General features: G+C 42.6%; 2 protein-coding genes and 1 long non-coding RNA gene across 12 annotated transcripts in view; 1 reads left to right on the forward strand and 2 right to left on the reverse strand.

Annotated features, from left to right (window-relative positions):
• The window catches only part of col11a2 (collagen, type XI, alpha 2), a 52719-nt gene extending 36002 nt beyond the window's left edge, over nucleotides 1-16717 (forward strand). For all 10 annotated transcript variants that reach the window (XM_047330309.1, XM_035621211.2, XM_047330313.1 and 7 more), the window contains 53 exons: nucleotides 265-351; nucleotides 783-839; nucleotides 1060-1113; nucleotides 1245-1298; nucleotides 1472-1525; nucleotides 1762-1815; nucleotides 1942-1995; nucleotides 2106-2150; nucleotides 2664-2717; nucleotides 3339-3383; nucleotides 3526-3579; nucleotides 3749-3793; nucleotides 4834-4887; nucleotides 4996-5040; nucleotides 5229-5282; nucleotides 5391-5435; nucleotides 5679-5732; nucleotides 5844-5951; nucleotides 6321-6374; nucleotides 6512-6565; nucleotides 6715-6759; nucleotides 7072-7125; nucleotides 7413-7457; nucleotides 7578-7631; nucleotides 7776-7829; nucleotides 8317-8370; nucleotides 8455-8652; nucleotides 8782-8835; nucleotides 9175-9282; nucleotides 9403-9510; nucleotides 9598-9651; nucleotides 9762-9815; nucleotides 10028-10135; nucleotides 10290-10343; nucleotides 10453-10506; nucleotides 10678-10731; nucleotides 10844-10897; nucleotides 10982-11089; nucleotides 11208-11261; nucleotides 11399-11452; nucleotides 11543-11596; nucleotides 11723-11776; nucleotides 12003-12110; nucleotides 12281-12334; nucleotides 12444-12605; nucleotides 12696-12749; nucleotides 12875-12910; nucleotides 13021-13074; nucleotides 13187-13466; nucleotides 13679-13791; nucleotides 14076-14144; nucleotides 14229-14465; nucleotides 14655-16717. In XM_047330309.1, coding sequence (XP_047186265.1) covers nucleotides 265-351; nucleotides 783-839; nucleotides 1060-1113; nucleotides 1245-1298; nucleotides 1472-1525; nucleotides 1762-1815; nucleotides 1942-1995; nucleotides 2106-2150; nucleotides 2664-2717; nucleotides 3339-3383; nucleotides 3526-3579; nucleotides 3749-3793; nucleotides 4834-4887; nucleotides 4996-5040; nucleotides 5229-5282; nucleotides 5391-5435; nucleotides 5679-5732; nucleotides 5844-5951; nucleotides 6321-6374; nucleotides 6512-6565; nucleotides 6715-6759; nucleotides 7072-7125; nucleotides 7413-7457; nucleotides 7578-7631; nucleotides 7776-7829; nucleotides 8317-8370; nucleotides 8455-8652; nucleotides 8782-8835; nucleotides 9175-9282; nucleotides 9403-9510; nucleotides 9598-9651; nucleotides 9762-9815; nucleotides 10028-10135; nucleotides 10290-10343; nucleotides 10453-10506; nucleotides 10678-10731; nucleotides 10844-10897; nucleotides 10982-11089; nucleotides 11208-11261; nucleotides 11399-11452; nucleotides 11543-11596; nucleotides 11723-11776; nucleotides 12003-12110; nucleotides 12281-12334; nucleotides 12444-12605; nucleotides 12696-12749; nucleotides 12875-12910; nucleotides 13021-13074; nucleotides 13187-13466; nucleotides 13679-13791; nucleotides 14076-14144; nucleotides 14229-14465; nucleotides 14655-14801 — 3969 coding nt within the window. In that variant the 3' untranslated portion in view covers nucleotides 14802-16717. The remainder of the gene's footprint in view (nucleotides 1-264; nucleotides 352-782; nucleotides 840-1059; nucleotides 1114-1244; nucleotides 1299-1471; nucleotides 1526-1761; nucleotides 1816-1941; nucleotides 1996-2105; nucleotides 2151-2663; nucleotides 2718-3338; nucleotides 3384-3525; nucleotides 3580-3748; nucleotides 3794-4833; nucleotides 4888-4995; nucleotides 5041-5228; nucleotides 5283-5390; nucleotides 5436-5678; nucleotides 5733-5843; nucleotides 5952-6320; nucleotides 6375-6511; nucleotides 6566-6714; nucleotides 6760-7071; nucleotides 7126-7412; nucleotides 7458-7577; nucleotides 7632-7775; nucleotides 7830-8316; nucleotides 8371-8454; nucleotides 8653-8781; nucleotides 8836-9174; nucleotides 9283-9402; nucleotides 9511-9597; nucleotides 9652-9761; nucleotides 9816-10027; nucleotides 10136-10289; nucleotides 10344-10452; nucleotides 10507-10677; nucleotides 10732-10843; nucleotides 10898-10981; nucleotides 11090-11207; nucleotides 11262-11398; nucleotides 11453-11542; nucleotides 11597-11722; nucleotides 11777-12002; nucleotides 12111-12280; nucleotides 12335-12443; nucleotides 12606-12695; nucleotides 12750-12874; nucleotides 12911-13020; nucleotides 13075-13186; nucleotides 13467-13678; nucleotides 13792-14075; nucleotides 14145-14228; nucleotides 14466-14654) is intronic.
• On the reverse strand, nucleotides 9740-10344 carry LOC118292344. Its single transcript, XR_004786877.1, has 3 exons — nucleotides 10284-10344; nucleotides 9996-10129; nucleotides 9740-9885 (listed from the first exon to the last, which is right to left on the reverse strand). It is a non-coding gene; the product is annotated as an uncharacterized LOC118292344 (long non-coding RNA).
• Nucleotides 16718-17646: 929 nt separating the features above from the next.
• On the reverse strand, nucleotides 17647-21174 carry hsd17b8 (hydroxysteroid (17-beta) dehydrogenase 8). Its single transcript, XM_035621233.2, has 9 exons — nucleotides 20957-21174; nucleotides 20022-20224; nucleotides 19817-19933; nucleotides 19378-19473; nucleotides 18948-19033; nucleotides 18767-18851; nucleotides 18294-18336; nucleotides 17975-18049; nucleotides 17647-17804 (listed from the first exon to the last, which is right to left on the reverse strand). The coding sequence occupies exons 1-9, from the start codon at nucleotides 21000-21002 to the stop codon at nucleotides 17785-17787; spliced, it is 771 nt and encodes a 256-aa protein (XP_035477126.1). The 5' UTR covers nucleotides 21003-21174; the 3' UTR covers nucleotides 17647-17784.
• Nucleotides 21175-22983: the final 1809 nt, after the last annotated feature.

Below are 22983 nucleotides of genomic sequence, written 5' to 3' on the forward strand. Positions count from 1 at the left end.
AAGCCGTTGTTCAGTATTCTGTTTAGTTTTATATGTTCAGTATACGTACCCATTTCAATGTCTTCATACTGGCTTTTTATTAAATTGTGGAAAATGACAACAAGCTGGAGGTTTGTTGCTGAACACAGCTACAGCTTATGAACCTGCCACCACATTTATATTTGTTTGTCCTTTTTGTTTGTTCAAATAATTGTTAATTACAGGTGTTTTTGTTGATTAATTATATTGAGTTAATGCTTTTCTTTTCAACTTTTCTCTTTGCAGTTCCGTTTTGGTCAGAGCGGAGGAGACAAGGGTCCCTCTGTTTCTGCACAGGAAGCCCAGGCAGCGGCCATCTTGTCTCAGGCCAGGGTCAGTCATCACTTTCACTTAAATATTTCCAATGTGCAGTTAGTTTGCTTCAATGACAGAATCAGTGGAGTCTTGAGATTTTGCGTTGGTCAGATATTGTCAACGTCTTTATGAATTTACAAAGTGGTGCAACATTTAATACAATACGTTTGGAACCACAAAGTTCAAACTTTTATTTTACGTAGGCATGATGTCAATATTAAGAGTATTAACAAGCAACCTAAACAAATGAAACATCCGCTTAGTGAAGTGAATAACGTGAACAACGAACTAAATATGATACACAGCAAAAGAGAAAATCTAGTGACAGCAAATCTAACTTGATAACATCACAGACATTGAGCTGATGTTCATGTTCGGGGAGTTTTATAATGAGTGCGAGCAGCCACGTGCCTCCATGATCACTGATCAGGAAGTGTTGTTGTCTGCAGATGGCTCTGAAAGGACCTCCTGGACCAATGGGATTCACCGGACGCCCCGGGCCCCTGGTACGTTACCTTTCATTTGGACCCTCAGCTGTTTGTTGTTGACGCGAACTATCAATTTCAAAATCCAGCTGATTGTACACAATACTAAATAATTGAGTTATCACGATCTAATTGGTCCCTTGTGGCCTTTTTTTGTTAAATCTCTTATTTTGTGTCTCATCCCTCAGAGGAGCGAAAGGAGGAAGATGGTGATTATTATTATTATTGTGTCTTTTTTCAGGGAAATCCTGGAAGTTCTGGTCTGAAGGGAGAGGGTGGAGACCCCGGTCCTCAGGTAAAAAACCTGAAAATCAAATCATTCAAATACATTTTTTTATGTCAAATCATGTAATTTCACATTAGAGAACTGTATATGTACTTATAGTATAACAGGCATTTATCACAGTCATCTAATTCATTTTTCAGGGCCCCAGGGGAACTCAGGGTTTGATGGGACCTCCGGGCAAATCTGGAAGAAGAGTGAGTATAAAGCGTAGTATAACAGCCAGTGTGTAATTATTTAGTTGTTGTTTTTTCTTTGTTTAATAATTACAAGTTTAAAGGATTTAAGTTAGTGTTCATGTTTTAAACCAGGTCTCCAATAGAAAGTTTAAGCTCACTGCCTCACCAGAAGTCTGCTTGTCCACTGACAGGGTCGTGCTGGAGCTGATGGTGCCAGAGGAATGCCAGGAGAGACTGGATCTAAGGTAATGTCTCTCTGCTGTCATTTCCTCAGTTGACATCACCGAATTTACTGGAACTCCACTGGCTCCTTATTTTGACCATGGCTGGCTTTTTTTTTAAAGTCCTGCATGGGACAGGTCTCCATATATGAAAAATTAAATAATGGTGTTATTTAAATGTCAATTCATAAAAAACAGTAACTGGGATTTCAGTGCTGAATATGTTGCCTGGAACTTAAACACATGCATGTGTCTCTCAGGGCGACCGTGGCTTCGACGGTCTTCCTGGTTTGCCTGGAGACAAAGGACACAGGGTGAGTCGACAGCGACACGATTCCGATGTCACATAACAAACAACCGTTTTGTTCTTGAATGTCTAATTGGACTTGAGAACTTGAGGCTAAAAGAGCTAAAGGATTTTCTCCATTGGCTCACCTCAGGGCGACTCCGGACCAATGGGACCATCGGGAACTCAAGGAGAAGACGGAGAGAGGGTATGAACTCATAAGAAAAGAATCTATCGGACTCCAGCGGCTCTGTTTCTCCTGATCATCAGTGTCTTTCCATCTTTGACCTGTTGCTTCTGTGTGTGTGTGGTTTCCAGGGCGACGATGGAGACATTGGACCCAGGGGTCTGCCAGGTGAACCAGTGAGTGTTTCCATGACAACTTGACTGAATTTTAATTTATCCCTATTGTCTATCAGTTCACTTTCTCTTTCCCTTGTTCTGTTGGGGACCAGAGTGAGAAATTTCAACGCAGGTTTTCTTTGTACGTTATGTTGTCTTCAATAACGGTGTAAATGTTTTATCCAAAAATAACATTTTTTACAATTTTCTGATAAACATTTATCTTGCTGGAAATATAAATATCATAACTGCAACACTGCACAAGATATTACAGGTTTTATAAGATACATTTCAATTCATATTTATTCAATTATTGAAAAATTATTCCCTTTGCACCATCGACCAAAATATTGAAATCAGTCCATGTAGTTTGTTTAAAATACTCACTGTCACTTTATTTACTTGTTTAGCTCGATGCTATTGTCGCTGCTCTGGCTGTTGTTGAACTTTGAACTTCCATTAATGTTTATTTACTGTAAGATGTATGTACGTGTGTTTCTTCACTGATGTGTCCTTGTGTGTCTGTCTGTTTAGGGACCTCGTGGTTTGCTCGGACCCAAAGGCCCTCCTGGAATCCCCGGACCTCCCGTGAGTAAAAACTATTTCAAACTACCCACAGCACCTCCCGAAACCACGCCCAGCGACCTGAAGTAAAGACGGGGATGTCCAGTAAACTAAAAATGGACGTGTAGCGTTCCCACGGTCAACTCAGAACATAACCACGACACCCAGTGTCACCCAGGATTTGGAAAGCCAAATCCATTCCAAAAATCCATTCTTACACTATATTTATATGAACTGGAGTGGTTTGGTGAAAGTGGTAGAGCTCTGCCTTTTAAAATAGGACTGCACAAATTTCTTATTGCACTCCCATTGTCAAACTCACAATGGACATAAAAATACATCCCCTCTTTATCCTGGTCCAAACCTGGAGGTCTGGTAAAGTTACTTCACTCCCAGATTTTTATATGTATAAATTGGTGCAGTTTCCCTGCTGATTCCCCTCAGATCTAAAGACACACATTAGCATCACTACCAAAATCCAAATCTTCTGTGAAAAACTTGCGAGGCACTTACAAGGATAGTTTTGGTTTGGCAGTCGAGAAAAATTTACTTTGGACAGAATCCTTCAACTTAGTGAGTTAGTTATTAATATTTGTGTCACTGACATTCTGACTTTTCTCTTCCTTCTTCATCTCTTCTTCTCAGGGTGTACGAGGAAACGACGGGCCCCATGGTCCCAAAGGAAACTTGGTCAGTGTTAAATTAAGTTACAGTATCCGCCTTAGTAACCTTGTTCTTTCAAATCAGAAGTTGTGGTGTGATTCTCTCTCTGTCACCGCACTTTTCTTTGCATTCGTCATCACCCCGTCTTCTTGTGATTTTTGTGTCTCAGGGTCCCCAAGGAGAGCCGGGACCTCCAGGTCAACAGGGAACCCCAGGAACTCAGGTGAGACGGAGACGAATGGACAGTTTCTCAAACTGTGTGACTCTTTCACAACGTAACTGTGTGACAAAGACCAACAGCGTTTTCACAGAAGCACTCAAACACAAAAGTGTCTTCGTTCCATATGTCTAACTTGTGTCTCATGAGTTTGTTGTTTCATTTATTTTTCCAGGGAATGGCGGGACCTCAGGGAGCGATCGGACCCCCAGGAGAGAAAGTAAGAAAGTCATTCTGTCTTAAAAGCAGCACAAGTAACAGGAAGTTTACTTGCTCTGAGAAATAAATTCAACAAGCAACAGTTAACCAATAGAAGACCAGGGTGAACTTATGGATTTCACATGTTAAACCCTCATAAACCACCACATCAATGAAAAAAGGCAGGATGTCCCCCAAAAAATCAGATTCAGCTCTTTGATGAAATTGGAATTGAGTTGTTTGTTGTTGTTATTTTTGGCGTTTAAGAAAATGTCAGATTTTAGGAGATGGGAGACGTGGAGTTGCCATATTCTTCTCAGTTAATCGCAATTAATTTTATTGGTTGTCATTTTTCACCTTGATATGATTTTTATATTCCAATGGTCTGTCAATGGTGACCAGATAAAGTTTTACTTTAAGGATTAGATTAGATATTAGAACCTAATACATTGAATTTCAATACAAAAAGGGAAGAGGAGCATCGCTGCTTGATGTTTTTTCTGTTTATTGGCATCTCTCTCTTTTGTAGACTTTTAAATCAAGAGTCTAACAGCTTTACGTTCACGTACCTCCTTCCTGACAGTTACAGGAGAAGATTGATACCACGGTTATATGGAGCTACAGCTACAAAGCCAGTTACCTTAGCATCGCCTAAAGACTGGAAACTGCCAGCTGAACTGGCAGCTGAAGTATCACTGTGTTGTTTGTTCTTCTGGAAACCATTTTTTAGCACAAGCTATTATTTTTCCAATAGCACCACCCTCTGGCCTGGAGTAGAGCCTTCCATAGAAGTGCATATGGTTCTGGAAAAGCAGGATTGGATGCAATCAGATTTGTGATTTCTTTAACAGATTAGATTTAGATTGCATCAAGATTTTATCCAGATATGACACATTTAAAATTAGATTAAGATTAATTTAGGACTAAATAAGAATAGAAGACAGAGTCTAAGCTAAATTAGATATAATGGAAATACTATATACAATAATATAAGAGTGTTCATGTTGCCTGATATCCACTGATTTATTTCACTCACCACCACCTTGTCTTCTTCTCCATCAGGGTCCCACTGGAAAACCAGGTCTGCCTGGAATGCCCGGCGCTGACGGCCCTCCTGTACGTTTGTCTCTACCTTTTTAGTTATTTTATCTTCATACATCATCACAACTGAAATGAGTCGTTGTCCTTCCTGAGGCTTGAGCTCTTCCTCGTCTTCTTTCACAGGGTCACCCAGGAAAGGAGGGGCCTTCTGGCACCAAAGGAAACCAGGTTGGTGTCAAACATAACCCCACCACACCCCCTCCATCTAACAAACACAAGTCACCAATTATATGTGACTCTTAGCAGGAAAAACATGCAAGTTGTAGTCGTCCATGTAAAAATATCCAGCAACATATTTACTTGATGGTATTTGTGGTGTTTTTGAACTCGTCCTTCTTTTGTTTAACCTTCTGCAGGGTCCCAACGGCCCCCAGGGCTCCATCGGCTACCCTGGGCCTCGTGGCATCAAGGTTAGTACAGTTGATGTATCCAGGTTGCTTTTAAATCAGCAAAGGGTAAAAGACTTCATTATTCCTTAGCGTGTTATTACTCTTATAATTTTAATGCTTTGATTTCAGGGAGGTCAAGGAATCCGAGGCCTTAAGGGTCACAAGGGAGAGAAGGTAAGTGATGCATTACAACATCAAATATAAATATATAAAAATACACATCACTCACTTAAGATGTACAGTCTCTGAAATGTTTCTCTGATAAACTACGATAATACTTAATTCTTGGTAGATGCACAGGAGCAAAAATTTTAAATAAAAAACATGACAGGAAGGTTTTTGTTCTGAAATCCAAAACAAGGTTGATGTATTGTTTTGCTGCATTAGTACATTTGTTTTTCTTGTTTGTGTTTCTAGGGAGAAGATGGTTTCCCGGGAATTAAAGGAGATTTTGGTTCCAAGGGCGAGAGGGTAAGATGGATTCATGGAGTAGCTGGTTGGTTGGTAATGAATGGATTGTCATATCATATCCTTCTGTATGAGTTATTACTCTTCAAATGTTGTGTTGATTTATTCTGACAGGGTGAGCTTGGAGTATCAGGGCCCAGAGGAGAGGACGGTCCAGAGGGGCCCAAGGGTCGCGTCGGACCCCCTGGTGAGCTCGGACCACTCGGACTAGTAGGAGAGAAGGTACGGACCCGACCAGCTCTTAGTACCATGAGATTGATTAATGTTGTCCTCAGGAGCATCTTTTATTGTTGAACGTGAAAATCGAATAAAACGGTCTCCCAGAATATTACTCACGAATTCACATGAATTCCAACATATTTGCCATTTTCTTGACATTAAGAGGATTGTTCCTTTTTGATCATGCATATTAGAAAAGGACATGTCGTTGTGCTGCCCTCTTCTGGTTCCTATATGCACTTGTGTGAAACAGATGTGACAGTTGTGCCATTATAGCATGTATTCATCATTATTGGCTGGTTTGTGTTACAAATTTCTGTGGACGCGTCAGTAATCTGAAAAGACAATCTGATTGTAATCCTGTGATTCCAGGGTAAACTCGGTGTACCTGGACTCCCTGGATATCCTGGAAGACAAGGACCCAAGGTAAAGAGAAACACACATGTGGCATCTGTCATCCACCCTCACTCATTTATTAATCCAAGAGGACATCTTCTTTTCACACTCGAGGTCTGCAGCCCACCTCTTCAGAGCTGATGTCAAGATGTTGATTTGTTTTTTAGGGATCTCTCGGGTTCCCAGGATTCCCTGGTTCCAACGGCGAGAAGGGAACAAGGGTAAGTCCATGTGGAAGATTTAACTGCAGACTTTTCTGCTCAATGACAAATTATCAGAAGAGTGATGTCGATTGATTCATTATCTCTGCACAGATAATCCAGGCAGCTTCAATGTTTATCCTGTAATTGTTTTGCTATGTTTTATTCAGGGTCTCTCCGGCAAACCAGGACCAAGAGGACAAAGAGGACCAACGGTACTATTTCACACTCTGAGTCAATTCCTAGAAGTCTTGTCATCTCACATGACGCAGGTTTTTTTTTGACACCCAGCATCACTGGTTGGTTGTTTAGTCCTGCAGTTCGTCACTGCAGAAGCAAGCTGATCAGTTAAACCACTAGGGGTCAGCAAAAACAAGAAGGCGTTACTCTTAAAGCTCTGGTTTAACATGAACCAAGACATTTAAACCTCGTTAAAGATCATTTTAGTGACAGAGAACATCATGTTGGCACTGATTCTGATTGATTCTGACTTTTCACTCAGTACACTCTTTGCTTGTGACCACCAGGGCCCCAGAGGGCAGAGAGGACCAAGGGGCGCGACCGGGAAAGCAGGAGCAAAGGTTTGTCCAGAAAACCACTGTGATGATCACATTGTCATTATTTATTGTTAGTCACTGACCACATCATAATCATTATGTACTGAACTCCAAACTTGGATAATTAGATTTTTAAATTAACTCAAATGATCTAATATGTTGATGTTCTGTTGATCTGTTTTCTTTGATTTATCTACAAAGACGCATACACACATACATATTAATATATATATATGAATGTATATATTTGTAATTCAGAATATTCACAATTGTTATTAACCATGTTGTTTTATTTTTTTGTTTCGTGATAGGGAACTTCGGGAAGCGACGGCCCCCATGGTCCACTTGGAGAGAGGGTAAGCGCTTCATTTTCATTCGTGTGGTGTAAAGCTCAGTGTGCCTTTAGATTTCAATAAGACACTCAATTATTTAAATGATACATTTTCTTATAATATCATTTGTTGTTGCCTCACCAGGGATTGCCCGGGCCTCAGGGAGCCAACGGTTTCCCCGGACCAAAGGGACCCCCTGTGAGAAAACGTTCTGATTCCAGTTTCTTATAGATTATTCTATTATATTCTTATGTTCATTTTTCCAATATTGGTTTGATGTTCACTTATAGGGAAAGTTCTCTCACGGTTGAGAGTTAATTCCTATTTGATGTTTCCTCACAGGGACCACCTGGAAAGGATGGGCTGCCTGGACATCCTGGCCAGAGAGGAGAAGTTGTAAGTTTGATTTAAATTGACGAGTTGAGCACGTTCCTGATTCTTGTCATTGAATTTCTTCAAACAGACAGAAATGTTATTAATAAATAACGTTAGTGAATCAGTGCGATTTTATTCACACATGCCGTCACTCAAAAATTCTGTCTGTGATTCTTTTTATATATATATGCTTTACGTTGTTTTTTTTGCATAATTTTCTGTTGCTTAAAAAAGCAGAAGTTATGTGGTGAAAACATTTGGAGGAGGGTTGATTTCAAGGACGAGTTAACTGTGTTCCTGACACATATCAGAAATCTGATCCAAGCATTGACATAACAATAAAATCACTCACTTGTTGCTGATCATGTGGTTTTATTCATGACGGACGGAATCAAGTAGTAGAGAAGTAAAGAGTTGGGTTGGTGCACTCGGTTTGAATCTATATTTCTTATGGTATTGTGTAATGAGCTTTTATATTTTGCAGATTAACTAATTTCCTCGCTTGCAGGGTTTCCAAGGAAAGATGGGTCCACCTGGGCCTCCTGGAGTCGTTGGACCTCAGGTGAGTTTACTCAACACGGTTCCTCATTTTTCTGAAGCAATAAATCACACCATCTTTTTTAACACAATTTCTCCGTCCTCCCAGGGTCCATCAGGAGAGACGGGACCCATGGGCGAGCGTGGCCACCCCGGACCCCCAGGTCCACCTGGAGAGCAGGGGCTGTCTGGTCCCTCTGGGAAGGAGGGCACCAAGGGAGACCCTGGACCCCAAGGAGGCCCTGGTAAAGACGGGCCCCCAGGACTGAGAGGCTTCCCCGGAGAGAGAGGACTGCCTGGAACCCCTGTGAGTGTGACGAAGAGAAGTTCTGCGTAGATTCTCATGCAGATACTTATAATCGCAATAAATGAACCTTTGCATAAAAGTGTGTAGTTCAGGTGAAAAAATACTGATTAATCTCTTTTCGTCTTGCAGGGAGGCGGAGGACTGAAGGGAAGTGAAGGACCTGCCGGACCTCCTGGACCTGCTGTATGTTTCAAATGTATTTTCATAACACGCAAACTTTACTAATGGAGCAAAAACAAAACAAAAACAGTATTAACCTGCTAACCCACTGAGCGAAAGAATAGTTAGTCATAGAGGATGTTAGTTCAGCACCAACCTTTTCATTTGTTTCTGCCTATGAATCACTGTGTGGGTTTATATTTTTCAAATTTGTCAATATTTCATTGCCGGATCTCGTTTATTAAAATCGTTATAAGTCTAAAATCATACTATAACTCTGTCCATCTATCTAAAGAATCAAGGATTTATATAATTAATATCTTCTGTAAGTTGCTCTGTCTTTAAGATGTTGTACCTTTCTAGGGGTCGCCTGGTGAGAGGGGACAAGCTGGTACCGCAGGACCTGTTGGACCTCCTGGCAGACCAGGCCCTCAGGGGCCACCTGGACCCGCTGGAGAGAAGGGAGTTCCTGTGAGTATTCCAGAGATGTTCGTCCAGTGAGCAGTTTCTGCATCTGACTTGATATTTACAATGAGATTCCAACGACATCAACTATTGATTCTCCTCTTTGACACTTTTTCTCCTGTTAAGGGCGAGAAAGGCCCGATTGGCCCGGCAGGTCGTGACGGAGTGCAGGGTCCTGTGGGTCTGCCTGGCCCCGCCGGACCAATTGGAGTACCTGGAGAGGACGGAGACAAGGTCAGTAGTGGCTTGTGAGTGGTGTGAGATCCAACCGGCCTGTATCGTTGGTGTGATGATCATCCATCTCAACACGTGTCGTTTCAGGGCGAGGTCGGAGAGCACGGCCAGAAGGGCGCCAAGGGAGGCAAAGGGGAGCATGTGAGTAACAATGACCTGTGTTTAATCTCCAAGATGTATATCTGATGGAAACAATCACAATTGAAATTGTGAATTGAAATTGTCTATTGATGCTGTTTCTGTTTCTGTAGGGTCCTCCTGGTCCACCTGGTCCGATGGGTCCCGTCGGTCAGCCTGGTGCCGCTGTAAGTTCAAACTTCAACTCTCTTAGAAGAGAATCACACAGTTTTTAGTTCCAGACGGTTGTTCTTGTTCCTGATTGTGAAGGAGCGTTTTAAAGTTGAAATGTAATCGTATGAATACTACGCCTAGCACTCCTGCAATCACGAGAGGTTAAGACATTGATCACAATGTTGTCAACTCACTGATTATCTGTTCCTCTCCCTCTGTGGTGCAGGGTGCTGATGGAGAGCTCGGGCCCAGGGGCCAGCAGGGGCCTTTCGGGGCTAAAGGTGACGAAGGATCCAGAGGATTCCCAGGTGCCCCAGGACCAATTGGACTGCAGGTAAAAAAACAACCCAGAAAGCTCAAAACTCTTTTCTTTTATTAAATCTTTAATTCAGACTTTGACATAAATGTTCACTTGAAGTGTTTGTAGCTATGCTCCTGTTCCAAGTTGCTGAACTGAACAAGTTCTAACTGTCACCTTTGACCTGCAGGGGTTGCCAGGACCATCAGGCGAGAAGGGAGAGACGGGAGACGTTGGACCTCTGGTGAGTTTCAGAAATAGATCGTTACCATGGCGCCTGGTTCTATGGCTCATTCGATCCAATAGAATTCATAAATTGTGATTAAAGCACAAACCTCTTTTTTCTGTTCCAGGGTCCTCCAGGCCCTCCAGGACCCCGCGGCCCTGCTGGACCTAACGGTGCTGATGTGAGTGTTTACAGCTTTTACCAATAAAATTTAAAAATGAAATCTACAAAGGTTACTTTTCAAACGTGGGATGTAACCGCTTACTATGTTGTATGTAAGTAAAACAGTAAAGAGCTCCTTCTTTTCCTTTTTGTTTTTGTCTCTGAATTGTTTTTTATATTGGTGTTCCAGGGTCCTCAAGGTCCTCCTGGTGGTTTGGGTAATCCTGGAGCTGTTGGAGAGAAGGTGCAAAGATAAAGAATTACAGTTATATCCCTGAATGATGTCAAAAGAAACAAAAACCCAATTCAATTTAAACGTGTCTTGATGACTAATAGAAGCACTGTGTGCTCCACAGGGAGAGCCCGGTGAGTCTGGACCGCCTGGAATTGGAGGAGAACCTGGAAAGAAGGTGAGTGTCTTGAAGCATCAGCAGCCTGTTTCCTTTACTGACTGGTCAGCTGTGCCCGTGAGCTAACATGTCCTCCCACCACAGGGTCCCCGTGGAGAGCGCGGCGAGAAGGGAGAGGCCGGACAACCTGGAACTTCTGGACCTACTGGAGGACGAGGACGACCGGGAGACGACGGACCCAAAGGAAACCCGGTACGACAGCCATGACGAGACGTGCACCAATGAACACACACACATGGTAACACATTGATGACATCAGAGTCAGAATTCCACTTTTGATTCTTCTTTCTCTTTTTCTCTTTAACTTCAGGGTCCTGTTGGTTTCCCCGGTGACCCCGGTCCCCCTGGTGAGGTTGGACCCAGAGTGAGTATCCTTAATATATCAAACATTTATCCCGATAGATTTAGTCTTTAGTCTTTCACACGCACATGATGTCTGGACCTTTTTGCTTTGCTGAACAAGAAGAAGAAAAAAACACTAACTGCTCTGCTTCGCCTCAGGGTCAAGATGGCGCCAAGGGAGAGAGAGGAGAAGACGGTGAACAAGGAGAATCTGTAAGTCAGAACGACGCAATAATGCAGATATGTGAATGAAATATTTTTTTAAATCGTCTTAATCCTCTCTCTCTCTGCCTCTGACTGCAGGGCTCACCTGGACCTCCTGGTGAGAACGGACCTACCGGCCCCCTAGGAAAGAGGGTAAGGTCGCGCTCCTCATTCGGAAGAGCATTGAATTATTGTTGTGATAAATTACATGGTTCAATTATGGAATTTGAAAACAACAGTGTCATTTGAGTTTCTAAATGCAAGGTTTTTATTTGACAGGGTCCTGCTGGAACAAGAGGCCCAGAGGGACGTCAGGGAGAGAAGGGAACCAAGGTGAGACCAGAGCCTCTTAGTGCATTTTTCAGCTTCCTGTGTCGTACAAAAATGCCAAGGTTCCTGGTGATGATGATTTCCTTTGATCATTTCCAGTAATTATCTCAGGATAAAGTGTATAAATCTGAGAAAGTTTCTCTATCGTTATCCAATTGTGATGGATAACTTAAACTCTTGCATGGAATAACTTTTTTTTTTTTTAAATAATCCTGTGTCTTGTCATCAGGGAGACTCAGGTGCTGTTGGCCCACCAGGAAAAACCGGCCCTGTTGGCCCCCAGGGACAACCAGGAAAACCAGGAACAGAGGGTCTCCGGGGACTCCCAGGATCAGTGGTCAGCAAATAATACAGCATTTTTAACTTGTGTGTACGACCTTTCATGTACTTGTGTGTTGGTGGCCACCTGCTGAATCTGTGTGTGTGTGTGTGTGTGTGTGTGTGTGTGTGTGTGTGTGTGTGTGTGTGTGTGTGTGTGTGTGTGTGTGTGTGTGTGTGTGTTTTCAGGGTGAGCAAGGATCTCCAGGACTTGCCGGACAGAAGGGACCACCTGGACCCCTCGTAAGATAACACCACCTTGTTCTTTTCATTTACTCATCTACTTTGCATTGTGATATACACTCTGTTTATCTCCAACTTTCCTCTTCCTGTCTTCCTCCTCCTCCTGCAGGGACCTCCTGGTTTGCCTGGTCTGCGTGGAGACCCCGGTGCCAAGGGAGAGAAGGGACACCCAGGTCTTATCGGCCTCATTGGGCCCCCAGGAGAGCAGGGAGAGAAGGGAGACCGAGGTCAGTCCGGGCCTCACGGATCCTCCGGACCCAAAGGAGAGACTGTAAGAGAGGAAGCTCATCCATCACTATTCACATTCATTCAGACACTGTATGAAGTGTATTTTCATGTCTCGTCTCATGTGTTATTGTAGGGAATGCCTGGAGGCACCGGACCCTTCGGCCCCTCTGGTCCTCCTGGTCTGCCTGTGAGTGCTCACCAACCTCTTCCTCTCGACTTTGTTCCCATGATGTTTTTGAGCTTCATAGTAAAGAGTTAAAACTGGAGGACGATCATCATTGAAATAAAACTAAAGCCTGATATATTTTCCAGGGTCCTCAAGGTGTCAAAGGAGCTAAAGGTTCTAGTGTGAGTAAATGTGTGCCACAATAAGAGTGACATTGTTCAATAAATAATGAAATTGACTTTTCATTTAATGCTATAACGCCTCTTAAATCTTGGCCCGTGGCCGTTTTCAGGGAGGAGCTGGTCCAAAGGGAGAAAAGGGCGTACAGGGACCACCTGGACCTCCAGTGAGTGATCTACCTTTTCTTTGTGAAAACTTCAGGATTCCTCTACGCTCACTCTTTGCACCTCCCTGCTGAGTGTCCATTAACTCATTCAAATGTAAACTTGCTTCCCCAGGGCCCACCGGGTGAAGTCATTCAGCCCTTGCCCATCCAGAGGAGTCCCAAGTCCAAGCGATCCATCGACGCCAGCCAGCTGCTCCCTGAGTCCGACATGCCCGCGTCCGACGCTGCGGGCACGGAGTTCCTGATGGGCAGTGAAGGCATGGAGGAGATCTTCGGCTCCCTCAACTCGCTTCGCCAGGAGATCGAGACCATGCGCTTCCCTCTGGGCACCCAGGACAGTCCCGCCCGCACCTGCCAGGACCTGCACCTCAGCCAGCCAGACCTCAAAGACGGTAAGAGGTTTAACACGGAACTAGACCTGCCACCTGCTGAGAGCAACGATCCCTCCGTCTGCTTTCAGTTCTGTCGTCATTTCGACATGAGGATGATGAAGCTTTTTTATCATGAATTCATTTTCACAGAAAACAAAGGACAGATACTGAAAGAACATTACATAAGGTTTCCCTGAAAATCCACCTTGCTTTGTCTCCGTCACCCTCTGCAGGAGAATACTGGATCGACCCCAACCAGGGCTGCTCCAGAGACTCCTTCAAGGTCTTCTGTAATTTCACTAATGGAGCAGAGACGTGCCTGTACCCCAGCAAGAGCATTGACACGGTCAGTCCACACAGTCAGTCAAATCTGTGAGGGAGAGGATGTAAAAAAAAAAAGGGTCTCAGTGTTTGCAATCTCTAATTTCCCCATTTATAAAAACTAATTTCCAATTTGTAATCTGAACTATGAGACACATTCACATGGAAACTGGGGAGATATAAGTGCTACAGTGGTTCAGAAAATTATCCAGATTGTTGTTTCTCACACAAGCTGTTTATTTATTTATTTGTGAAAAAACTCATCATATCAAACTAACTTATATGTGATGTGGACATTTCTTGTGGCAGGTGAAGATGAGCTCCTGGGACAATGAGACTCCAGGATCCTGGTACAGTCAGTTCACCACTGGCAGTAAGGTCAGTAACCCACCGGTTGTGAGACTTGGTTAAAACTACAAGTGTCTTGTTCTCACCTTGTGTTTCACCTTTGCTTCCTCCCAGTTCTCCTATGTGGACTCTAACGGCGAGCCACTGGGGGTGGTCCAACTGGGCTTCCTGCGTCTCCTGAGCGTCCAGGCTCACCAGCAGATCACCTACCACTGCCACCGCTCAGTGGCCTGGGCCGACCGGAGCGCCCAGAACAACTACGACCGGGCGCTGCACCTCCGGGGCGCCAATGACGAGGAGCTGAGCTACGAGACCAACCCTTACATCAAGGCCTTGGTCGATGGCTGCTCTGTGAGTTCACACACACACACACACACACTGATTCCGCCTCAGGTTACTGAGGCTCCCTGGAAAAACTTTCACTTCCTGGAAAAGCATTTCTGAACAGCCCCTCACCGTTCACAAACCAGCATCTGACGCATGTCAACGACTCGGTTGTGATTTCTCTGACACACGTCTCGTTCTCTGTGTATCTTGCAGTATCGTAAAGGCTTCGACAGGACAGTGCTGGAGATCAACACGCCTCAGGTGGAGCATCTTCCTCTGCTGGATGTCAAGGTGTCAGACTTTGGGGAGAGCAACCAGCAGTTTGGCTTTGAAGTGGGACCTGTCTGTTTCCAAGGCTAAAACACACACACACACGTACACACACACACCAGGCAGATGCACACACATGCACTTAGAGACACAGTTATAACAAACATACATGCCCAATAATTTGTAAATTAACTTGTAAATGATATGAAACACACACACACACACACACACACACACACACACACACACACACTTAAACACACAGATGCTGTTGTGAGACAAACACTCACACTCAAGTACGTGCCTGGGGAAAGCAACATCCTCCCAACAAATCATGGACGTCAAAAAAAAAAAGCGAAGGAGAGAAATACAAGGAAGAAGAAAAAAAAATCGCGATCAGGAAACCATCACATTCGCGAGACAGGAAGAAAGAAAAAAAACAGGAGAGTGTTCGTCGGAATAAAACAGTGTTTTCTTTACCAGCAGTGAAGGGGCGTCGGCCTGAGAGAGCCCCTCCCCCCTCGTCTCTGATCCCCCTCTCACTCTTCTCTCCTTCCCGCTGTCTCTCTTTTTATCCCCCCCTCCATCATATCACCTGCTCTACCTCCCCCCTCCCCCTCCCCCTGCCACAACAAGGGTCACACTCGGACATCATTTCTTTTTTTCACAAACCCACAGTCACGCTGCGAGAAGCTTGTGTGACAGTCACTCTCTTTGTGTCGTGGTTCGTGGCTTCGTCGTTTATTCCTTTTAGTCATTCAGGTAAAAACATTGCTGAGAATTTAAAGTTTTCATGAACCAAAGATCAAAACCAACACAGTCGACACCGAGCTGACGGGAGGGCGACGGCCAGTCGTCTACTTCCTGTTGTGACTCGTCAGCCATGTTTGCTCACATTGTAACTCTCAGCTCATTTTTTATTCAATAAGAAAATGAACCAAAGAATTTTATAAATAAAAAGGAGGTGAAGTGACCAAACGGTACCAGCAGGGTCTTTGCTTGTTAGACTCATCAGTTTTTTGTGTGTCTGGTTTTAAACTGCCACCAAGTGAATATTTTACTCTTTCACAACCTTTAACATGTCATTCACAGCGAAAACTGATGATTACATTTTTTTTTAAATCTTTCTGGTGTGATGCAGCGAGGATATGTGAGTCCAGCAGCGAATCTGAGCAGAAACATTTGTTTACATTGGACAGAAGTGAGGCAGGAAAGACGATGTGTTGAAACCAAGATCAGTGAATTCAAAAGCCATTAGTTCTTATATACTGTGCTAAACTTGATGCTGTTGTAAAAAGGGCTGATTCTTCTTCGTCTTCCAATCATGCGTCAAGCTACCAGGGTCACTACCACACAGCGAGTCACCGTCCGGATGCTCCGCTTATCGTTCTCCATCCAGAATCCACATGTTCTGACTTTTGCATCCCAGCACACAGAAACATCATCAGGGTTTAATATGAAAAAAAAAATCTCATTCAAAATTCCCCCCTTTTATTTTTTCCCTGCATCAGTGAATATAACACATGCTTTTGCTGAAGGAGACTGTGGCACGGTGCTAATTCTACCAGAAGCATTAGAGTCAGTATTCACTTTACGAGTTCCTCCGTTCTCTGTAGTCGCTCTTTTACAATTTCATGAAGCTTTTTACTGGGGAACATGTGCATTACATTCCATTTGTACAGAAATAGTGATATTCTATTGTATTTATTTAAAAACAAAACAGGGTGCCTTGAGATTTAAAAAAAAAAGAAGACAAGAACCACCAAATATTCCAGTCAAAATGTGGTATATTTCATTTGTATTTATTTCCTGTGGCTGAAGTGAAGCGAGTGACTGTCAGCCTGAGTCTTGGTGCTTCTGCTCGCACCCTGTCCAAACTCCTTGTGCACAACCAAACAATCTGTGGCCATATTTTATTGTAATATCCCTTTTTTAGTGTTTTCATCAACTGTACTGTGCTGTTAAATGTTTGCTTCCACTGTCATGATTAAATGGTGACTCTCTCAGCTCTGTCACACTTTCCTTGTCATTTGCTACTACTTTGACTCGGCGTTTCTTGGTTTCAGGTTTCAGGTTCTTCTTGTTGTTTCGCTGCCGGGGCTTTGAAAAAGGCAGATACAGTTTAATTAGTCAGCAAACAAATAAATAAGTAAATACTGACATACAATCCACTGATCTTTAACGTTCCTATGTGAGACTACAGCGTGGAGGAGAAAGGTAGAGAGAGGGAGGGGGGCAACTCTGCCAGCCACCGTGAGATTCAAACTGTTTCATACGTTTGTTGTTTGTAAGTATTACGTGGCTGTGGGTGATTTCATACGAGGGATGTTTTTTTTGTTTTTGTTTTTTTTAAATAGCAGGGAAACGGGGCGAGAAGGTCAAATCCTAAAAATGAAAAATAAATCTGTCCTAGAGATTCTCCGGAGAGAACAAGCTCGACTTTTTTATTTTTATTGTGTTGAAGACGAACATTTCAACTTTAAAAAAAATATGGTGCTGAAAAGAGAAAAAAGTATTATTTTAAAATGTGTGTAAGTAATTTTTTTTAATTCCTGTTTTCTGTAATATATAATCTTTTTAAAAAGAGCTGCTTGACTCTTGTTTTTCTTCTCACCAGTAGTTCTCTGTGCTTTGCTGCAGACGGCCACAAGGCGGCGCTGTTACTCCTCTGTAAAAGAGCCGCAGCTCACTTCTTACTTGTTTTTCTTTGACACGTTGGTCAAAGACAGACAGGAAGTAAAACAGCTTTTTATGAGTTATGTTCTTAGTTATTAATGTTAATGTATAATATGTTGTTTTCTTTGTGAATCATTCTGATTTTAATCTTCTATTTTTTTTAAATGCAGCTGATGCTTAGCTTGAAAGTTGATCAGGTTAGCATGCGGCTAGCATGCTAGCTTCCAGCAGTGTCACTGTACAACAACCCAACTGTGTGTTTAGAAATATTACAGAGGTATTTATTGGCACAAAAATCCTCTTTAAACTTTATATCACATGTTATATTTGATGATCAGATTCATTATGAAGGAACGTCGCCTCCCATTGGTCTTCATCAGCGTGACGGACATTTGAATTAGCCAATGAAGAGTCCACCTGACACAGGAAGAGACACAAATGTTTCAAAATGTTTATGATTCGTATATTTCATGTTAATAAAGGTTAAGCTTTTGTTACTTAAAAAAAACAAAAACCAACATATATCAGAAGAAATTGAGCGAGTATTTTTCCAGGAGCAGCCATTAGAGATTTGAATCACACTGTACCCGTCACTTCGACGCTGGCGCCCGTGACATACCGGGAGTCATCGGAGGCGAGGAAGGCGCAGACATCGGCGACCTCTGGAGGACAAACAGTCAAACAACGTGATAAAGTCGTGGAAACGATGTAAACATCCACATCATGTCTCCTTGTTACACTGGAGGTAGATCAGGTGGAATCAAGAGCGAGAAGTTTTTAACTTTCAAATTACATTTTAAAGTGTTTAATCCCTGTAGACGTTTTAGATTTATCATGGACGTTTCTTGTCCATTATAAACTTCTATACAGACTTATGAATTATGTTCAACGTGTGTCCTGACTGACCTGCAGCTTCGCCCATTCTTCCCAAAGGCACCAAGGTTTTCATCTGAAACACAGGATGTCACGGAGAACAGAGACGTCACAGAGATAAACGCAGTGAGCGTTTTTTCACACTCGAAAAAAACAGATCCATAATATCTATAATCCATGATCCAAATATTTGAAATGCTAATGTGGAGGCTGCTCAGGACAATCCTCTGTGTGAACTGATCCTTTCATGTCAACGGGGGGAAAGAAAGAGTCCATGTGTATAATATGTGTAAATTATAAGTAATTTTGCATTTTGTTTGGATTGATTGATTTGATTAAAATCCAGCGACTTCCATGTGTTGCCTTCTCGGCTTAAATAATCGTTTGTACATCTCGAACTTTATTTAAAAGACTTTTCTTTATCGACGCGTGCACATGTCATTTTCATATTTGTGTGGTGTTCAGACAGATCTGTGAATGCGTCTGCACCCGGGCCTGTCGTCTACCTTGGTTAGAACCTTCTCCGGTACTTTATCTGTCATCGGAGTCGATATGAATCCAGGCAGCACACAGTTACACCGGATCCCGAACCTGGGGACCGGAGAAGGAGAAGACTTATTTATTTCTCTTTTCTGAATCATCCAGTCAAATCTATGTGTGTCTCCATGTGTTGTTGTGTTTAATCACCTGCTGAGCTCTTTGGCAGCGGTTCTGGTTAAACCCTCGACTCCGGCTTTAGAGGCGGAATAATTTGCCTGTCCCATGTTTCCCACCTTCACAAACACAGAGGACAGAGCAGCTCCTTTAGCAGGTCCAGTCCAGAGTAAAAGCATGTAATTGATAAGATTTCTGCAGGTTTATTCTTGTATCTTATTCCTTTAAAACTTCTGTCACTTCTGTAAAATTATAAAAAAATTACTGAATTCATTCCTTTGGAGTGGAAATAGAAAACCAGCAGGTTCAACAAGAAAAAAATTTAACCTTTAACCACTGGGAACGATTTCAATAGAACACGTCATTGTTTCTGCTTTTCTGCACAAATGCTTATAAGCTTCAGATTAGTATTGAGAATGTGGGGAAAAAAAGAAAGAAGTGAGGACGTTTCTCCAGGACTCACCTTTCCCACGATGCTGCCCACGGTGACGATGGATCCTTTGGGTGCTCCAGAGGCCACCAGGCCCTGAGCAATGGCCTGTATGACCAGGAACGAGCCCTGGGGGAGAGACAGCAGGAAAGATCTCTTCATCCTCATCTGTCAATCAACAGGCTGCACGACAACCTACAGACGGACGGGATGGTTCATCTCGGGGCTGGTGTGACTTTTAGTTTTGTTAAAGATTTACAGTTCTGGGTTTTTTTGGGAGCGAAGCAGCTAGAAATCATCAACTAACAGAAAACATAAAGGAGGATTTTGTGAAACAAGATGCTTCTTTTTTACACATTTCTCTATATTCTCTGAGTTCTTTACTGAATTAAATGCCTTTATATATCGAGCCTGACCTCGTCCTCTAGTCACCGAGTGCGGGAAGTCAGAGCAGGAGTGACATGCTGCGAACCTTCAGGTTGACCTGGATGACTCTGTCGAACTGCTCCTCCGTCATGCTGAGCAGGAAGTCGTCCATGGTGACGCCTGCTGCGTTCACACACACCGAGGGAGGCTGGAAGTACCGAGTCTGCGGAGCGAGAGCAGCACATTGAGACAAAAAGGAAAACACAACGGAACGGAAACACACATACACACACACACACGTACGTACACACCTGTATACTTGTGACCAGCTTCGTTACACTCTCTTTTGACGACACGTCCACCACAGCCGCCATGTGACCCTGCCCTCTGAGGTCACTCTGCAGGCTCCCCAGCGTCTCATTGGCCGACTCCTCGCTGATGTCAGCGACCACCACAGAGGCGCCTTCAGAGGCGAACCGCTGGCACACGGCGCGTCCGATCCCACTGCCTCCCCCTGGGTGAGAAGAGAGCAGCGCACAGTCGGTTCCCCCATGAATTCATGAGAAATGATGTAAAAACTAACATGACATTTTCATTGTGATAGTTTGAGAGTAGAGAGGTTCAGGATAACATAAGCAAAAAACATCCATTTGCACTAAATCGCATCACTTTACTTTGTCTCAACTAATTCATCCAACATCGTTTCACTACACGGATCTGTTTCGTGTCTGTGCCGTTATTCTGCCTCCTCCTGTAAACTGAACGTCTAGTGATCAAAGCTCATGTAAGTTAATCATATTAATCAATCGAAGATAAGTCCATGAATGGTCAGATCCCCCCGCCCCCCAAAAAATGCTGCACATGCTTTTCTCCAATGTATTCATTGTGACGTTAATATCTTTGATTCTGGAACACGATATTCCACTTTCCTAGACAGATTATTTTTAGTGACTTGGAATCTATAATCATAAGAACATATGGCTCGAATTCAAAGTGACAGTGGGGCCATTTCTTTCGTGCCGTTAAGTTATTATGTTTCATTTTAATATTCATGGTTCAGGGCGAAGACTCACTAACTGTAGCGTTTATCAGGAAAACTGCTCCAAACCAGACTTTCAGTTGAATCTTAACAGTTGTATTTGTATTTGAATAGAGGAAGTTGACCGGACTACAGAGAAGAACTACAGATTCTCTACATGTGTTTATCTAACTGGACTAACTGAAGTGGGTTCTAATGGAAACTCACCGGTGACCAGCGTCAACCTTGATACGAGTCTTGTAGCAGCCGCCATGATGGTTTCCTCCGTGTTGTTGTAGTTTTACGTTTGTCCACTTGAGAGCGCCAAAACACCGCGAATCCTGATCTTTGTTTAACGAAACCATCAAAAGTTATAAATATAACGATGTAAGATTTTAAATTCTGGGACTGCGTAGTCACAAACTGGCGCCAGGTTGTTTGTGCTCGTGTTGTCGTTAGCCAAACAAGCGTAATCTCACGTCTGTCGACATTACATCTTTTATTTTGAAATCAGTCACCAGATGTATTTTTACGTAAAGTATCTGGCTTTACACTAGTTTTGTTGTTGCTTAGTTTGGCCACTAGAGGGCGGAAAAATCGCCATTATACACTAGTGTAGAAATACAAAGACAAAGATTAGTTCATGTGTAAGGGGCTGTAGTAACGCACTAAGACCACCAGAGGGCAGCGTATACAATCAACACAATATTGTACACATAATTCCGGTATAACTTAAAAATAAAAATAAAACCTTTGTCACCCTGGCTGTATTCTGAAAGAGAGTAGAAAACTAATATTTGAGGGGACTAGAAAATACTTTACCCAACTTCCAAATATAACTTGTCTCATTAATTCATGAGAAACTAACCTGAGCCACATACTAGTTGTCACCGTCCGCTCAAAGTTGCAGTCCTTCGGAAGCAAAGCACCAAAGTCGATTCGACTCTACCCGTGTTGTTAGCATTATAAAAAATATAGCCGTTCAATTTCAAAACTGACCCCCCGCGACCCTTAAATGGATAAAGCGGTAGACGATGAATGAATGAATGAATGAATTTCAAAACTGTGACAGTAAAGTCAAAAATTAGCGCCGTATTGTTTGTGTTCGTGTTGTCGTTAGCATAATATCACGTCTGTTGGCATAAAATGTTTTATTTTGAAATCAATTACCGGAAGTATTTTAATGCCAATTATCTAGCTTTACACTAGGAATGTGGTTGCTCGCTGTGGCCACAAGAGGGCACAACACCCACCATTTTAAATACACTAATGTAGAAACCGATAAACAAACCCTTAAAGATTGTTTTTTGTGCAAGTGGTGTAGTAAAGCACTAAGACCACCAGAGGGCAGTGTATACAATCAAGTTACAGACGATAGTAAACCGTAACTTCCGGTATTACTTTCAAAAAATAAAATCATCGTCATCCTTTGAATGGAAAATACCGTATTAGGACAGAAATTAGGCAACTGATAATTTGAAAGGACTGAAAAATACTTCATCTAATTTACAAATATAACTTGTGACATGAATTTATGAGAAACTAACCTGCGCCTCTGTAAGCAAAGCACCAAAACTTCGTAGATTCGGCTATGTTTGGTTAACGAAACCCGTGTCGTTAATATTATGAAAATGAAGCCGTTATATTTCAATCTGTGACTGTATGGACAGAAAGTAGGGCCGTATTGTTCGTGCTCGTGTTGTCGTTAGCATAATCTTACATCTGTCGGCATAAAATGTTTTATTCTGAAATCAATTACCGGAAGTATTTTAATGCCAATTATCTAGCTTTACACTAGGAATGTAGTTGCTCACTGTGGCCACTAGAGGGCACAACACCCACCATTTTAAATACACTAATGTAGAAATCGAAAAACAAACCCTTAAAGATTGTTTTTTTGTGCGAGTGGTGTAGTAACACACTAAGACCACCAGAGGGCAGCGTATACAATCAAGTTACAGACGATAGTAAACCGTAACTTCCGGTATTACTTTCAAAAAAATGAAATCCTCGTCATCCTGTGAATGGCAAATACTGTATTAGCACAGAAATTAGGCAACTGATAATTTGAAAGGACTGAAAAATACTTCACCCAATTTACAAATATAACTTGTCTCGTGAATTTATGAGAAACTAACCTGCGCCTCTGTAAGCAAAGCACCAAAACACCGTAGATTCGGCTATGTTTGGTTAACGAAACCCGTGTCGTTAATATTATGACAATTAAGCCGTTAGATTTCAATTCTGTGACTGTA

Source organism: Scophthalmus maximus, chromosome 22 (genome assembly GCF_022379125.1).
Source record: "Scophthalmus maximus strain ysfricsl-2021 chromosome 22, ASM2237912v1, whole genome shotgun sequence".
NCBI classification, from domain to species: domain Eukaryota; kingdom Metazoa; phylum Chordata; class Actinopteri; order Pleuronectiformes; family Scophthalmidae; genus Scophthalmus; species Scophthalmus maximus.